This window comes from Quercus suber, unplaced genomic scaffold (assembly GCF_002906115.3).
Source record: "Quercus suber isolate HL8 unplaced genomic scaffold, Cork oak 2.0 scaffold_231, whole genome shotgun sequence".
NCBI classification, from domain to species: domain Eukaryota; kingdom Viridiplantae; phylum Streptophyta; class Magnoliopsida; order Fagales; family Fagaceae; genus Quercus; species Quercus suber.
Genome location: NW_027069688.1, coordinates 953,570 through 957,557, shown reverse-complemented (window position 1 = coordinate 957,557; position 3,988 = coordinate 953,570). Strand labels below are relative to the sequence as shown.

The 3,988-nt window shown below is 36.6% G+C and overlaps 1 protein-coding gene and 1 non-coding gene across 2 annotated transcripts; one reads left to right on the top strand and one right to left on the bottom strand.

Annotated features, from left to right (window-relative positions):
* Nucleotides 1-1,368: 1,368 nt before the first annotated feature.
* Nucleotides 1,369-3,286, bottom strand: LOC136070386 (uncharacterized). Its single transcript, XM_065780275.1, has 2 exons — nucleotides 1,817-3,286; nucleotides 1,369-1,744 (listed from the first exon to the last, which is right to left on the bottom strand). Exons 1-2 carry the CDS (start codon nucleotides 3,245-3,247, stop codon nucleotides 1,433-1,435), a joined length of 1,743 nt encoding a protein of 580 aa, XP_065636347.1. The 5' UTR covers nucleotides 3,248-3,286; the 3' UTR covers nucleotides 1,369-1,432.
* Nucleotides 3,287-3,475: 189 nt separating this feature from the next.
* Nucleotides 3,476-3,582, top strand: LOC136070403 (small nucleolar RNA R71). The gene has a single exon (XR_010631644.1). It is a non-coding gene; the product is annotated as a small nucleolar RNA R71 (small nucleolar RNA).
* The last annotated feature ends 406 nt before the right edge of the window (nucleotides 3,583-3,988 follow it).

The window sequence follows — 3,988 nt, the reverse complement described above, 5'->3', positions numbered from 1 at the left end:
AATAAGAGGATAATAAAAATCATGTAAAAATTACACTTATCAAATTCCCCAAACTTAAACTTTGCTAGTCCTCGAGCAAAAAGAGAAAAGAGAAAATAAATAAATAAAATTTTTCTGGCCTCAAAGATCTGCATAAAGCTTATAATTCAAAGAATCATTCCAAATTAATCAAGTCCAAAAGTTAATTCAAAACTCAACTCCATCGCATTATCATTCTCACTTCATCATTAGCTTCCCGGATAGTTTTATGCAAACAAGTAAATAAGTACAGATCTCTAAAAACTCCATAAACTTGCTTTTTAAATCACTCTCCACTAATATAAAACAAAATATTACCCAGGATCAATAGGTCTTTATTAGGCTTGTGATGTATGGCTATGGTGAGGGCTATAAAGAAAAGATAAGGTTCAAGCAAATAGAGCACTTTCACTTCTAAAATATAAATTTTTCTCAGTCCTTTGAATATCTCAAAATACCTCTCTTCATCAAATTTTTTTTTTTTTTTCTTACTTCAAGTCGTCACTTATCTTTTGACGTGAATGCAGGCATTTGTGATGGATGCACCCAGTTACTCAACAAGTCACAAACCTGAAGTGCTTTTGCATACTCATATTTTAAGTTACGGTTTGACGTAAGAGTAAACATTGGTAATGAATACCCTAGTTACTAAGCAACTCAAAACATTGGAGTAAATGGAACTTTGTACAATTTTCTTCTTCTTCTTCTTTTTTTTTTTTTTTTTTTTTTTTTTTTCAAACACTCATATATCTTCTCTTTTCTTCAACCCAGTGTAAGAATAGATCAATTGGGTAACTAGGGATAAAGATAATAAAGAGGTAAGCTTGAAAGGCTCAATCGATTCAAAGAATGCCTAAATCACTTCCCAAGTAATATTCTGTATAAGATTTCTCCATGAGAGTTATTCAACAAGTTCTAGAATAAGTAGAGATCATCCAAATTTACAAAATTCACATAAACTTCTCTAGGTATGCACAATGATTAATGATCATATCAAATTAAACAAGATCAAGTAAAGAATTAACACTGGACTTAAGCAATGAGAATGATTCCTAAAAATTATAAGAAATTTCAACCATAATCTTATCATAGGCATTTTTTTTTTGAAATATTAAAAATAAAATAAATTCCCTTCCCCAAACTTAAATTTCACATTGTCCTCAATGGGAAAAAGGAAGAAAAAGTAATTAAAAGAATGAGAAAGGAGAAGAGATGCTCCCCTGATTTTTAATTGAATATTTTTCCTTGAGGTGCAACCATGTACCCATTGAAGATTTCTTTGGTCTCTTTATTCCTACAAAATGAAAGAAAAAGAAAAAAAAAAGAAAAAAAAAAGATAAAGAAAAATAAAACATAAACATAAAAATAAAAAACTTGGGTTGCCTCCCAAAAGCGCTTTATTTAACGTCTGTAGCTAGACGTTATCCTCCATTAAAATCCTATGTGTGCAAATTGAAGGACTAATTCCTTTGATGTCAGAGATGGTCCAACCCAAAGCCATTTTGTGTTCCCGCAAGATTCTCAGCAACTTTTCCTCCTCTACATCACTCAAAGAACTGTTAATAATAACTGGCAAAGTAGAGTCTTGGCCTAAGAAAGCGTACCTTAAATTTGATGGAAGCGGTTTGAGCTCAAGTTTAGGAGGTTCCTCTGGTGGAGATGTTGGCTGACATGATTTTAGGTCTTCCACTTTTGGTTGCATTGAAGGAGGAAAGAGTGGTGTAGCCTCCAAATATCTTTCACACTCTTTAACCTCTTCATTATTGAATTTAACAAGTGTAGAGCGAGTAAGACATACCTCAAGTGGTAACTTTTGAAAATCAATTGCACAAGTCTCATCGGCCATGATCATGTCTCGGTCACTTATTTGAAAACAAGAATGTGTCTCGGAAGGAAATTCCATAGACTTGAATACATTAAAAGTGACCTCATCCTCTCCGACCCTCAAAACAAGTTTTCCTTGCTGGACATCAATTAAGGTTCTCCCAGTCGCAAGGAAAGGTCGACCCAATATCAAAGGAATCTCCTCGTCCTCATCCATATCAAGGACAATGAAGTCAGCCGGGAAGATGAACTTGTCAACTTTTACTAATACGTTCTCAATGACTCCTCTTGGATATTTAATGGATCTATCCGCCAATTGTAAAGAGATAGTAGTCGGCTTTACTTCTCCAAGACCTAATTTCCTGAAAACAGAGAGAGGCATTAGATTAATACTTGCCCCTAAATCACATAAAGCTCTATCAAAATAAGATTGTCCTATAGTGCAAGGGATAGTGAAACTCCCTGGATCTTTCAGTTTAGGTGGCAGCTTCTTTTGTAAGATTGCACTACTCTCCTCTGTCAGCATTACTGTTTCATGCTCCTCCAGTTTCCGCTTCTTTGATATAATATCCTTCAAAAATTTAGCATATTTAGGCATTTGTTCCAAAGCTTCAATGAGAGGAATATTAATATGCAATTGCTTAAATATACTTAGAAATTTAGAAAACTGATCATCCACATTGTTTTTTCTTAATCTTTGCGGAAAAGGAATTGGTGGATCATAAATTGAAGGAGAATAAGTCTCAAAAGTAACTTCCCTGGATTTTTTGTATTTTGAAGCTCTTTCATTCTCCTTAGTTTTCTCAGCTTGCTCCATTTCTTTCATCTCTGACTCGACTTCCTTCATCTTTGACTCCTCATTATCCACAGGTTTATCTTGTTTGGCATTTGTTACTTTTGGCTCCTCATATGTTCGCCCACTTCTCAATGATATTGCCTTTACATGTTCTTTCGGATTGGTGACAGTGTTGCTTGGCAAAGTTCCTGCAGTCCTCTCTGTGAGCATGCTTGAGAGCTGACCGATTTGCACCTCAAGATTGTGGATTGAAGCTGAGTGGTTTTGGATCGCCACATCTGTCTTCTGCATGTACTGCATGAACATGTCCTCAAGTGTCGGCTTCTTCTCTTGCTGTGGAAATTGCTGAGGTGGTTTAGCTTGCCCTTGGTTATTGCTCCATGAGAAGTTGGGGTGATTCCTCCATCCAGGATTGTACGTGTTCGAGTATGGATTATTTTGACGTTGAAAATTTGACACGTAATTTGTCTGTCCATAACTCGATTGGGCAAAAGGATTTCCCACTTGGCAGTCGACACTTGAATGATTTCCTGCACAATGATCACAAACAACATTAGTTTGAATAGCATTAACATTCATTTTACCTAGTTGTTGAGACAAAGTTGCCATTTGTGCCGCCAATGAGGTAATAGAATCAAGTTCTAAAACTCCAGCTGCTTTCTTGGCATTGCTCTTTCTGTAGGCCATTGATAATTGTTGGATGCCAATTCTTCCAGAAGTTCATAAGCTGCCTCATGAGTTTTACTCATTAAAGCTCCACCAGCTGCTGCATCAACCATAGACCTGTTTGTAGCTCCTAGACCATTGTAGAATGTTTGCACTTGAAGCCATGCTGGAAGGTCATGATGAGGACACCTTCGCAATAATTCTTTGTACCTCTCCCATGCTTCATATAATGATTCACCCTCAAATTGGATGAACGTGGTGATATCATTCCTTAGCTTTGCTGTCTTTGCGGGAGGGAAATATTTTGCTAAAAATTTTTGTGCCAACTCCTCCCATGTAGTAATGATGCCAGGTGGCAAAGAATTCAACCAAACTTTTGCTTTATCCCTAAGTGAGAAGGGAAAAAGCCTTAGTCGAATCGCATCATCTGTCACTCCGTTATTTTAAAAGTATCACAAATTTCCAAGAAATTTGCAATATGGACATTAGGATCCTCTTGTGACAGCCCCCGAACTGGACAGTCTGCTGTATCATCTGAATGATGGCCGGCTTGATCTCAAAATTATTGGCTTGTATGGTGGCCTCCTTATGCTCGATGTAGCTCCATTTACCGAGGGCATAGCATAATCCCTTAACGCCTTTTGCTCTTGATCGGCCATCTTAGATAGAGATGTGTTGGCCTCT

Excerpts from the sequence above, each read along its gene's own strand:
- LOC136070386 (XM_065780275.1), bottom strand. The coding sequence starts at position 3,247 with ATGGCAACTTTGTCTCAACAACTAGGTAAAATGAATGTTAATGCTATT. Across the intron at positions 1,745-1,816 it reads TTCAAAAGTTACCACTTGAG|GCTACACCACTCTTTCCTCC; the intron begins GTATGTCTTACT and ends AGATATTTGGAG.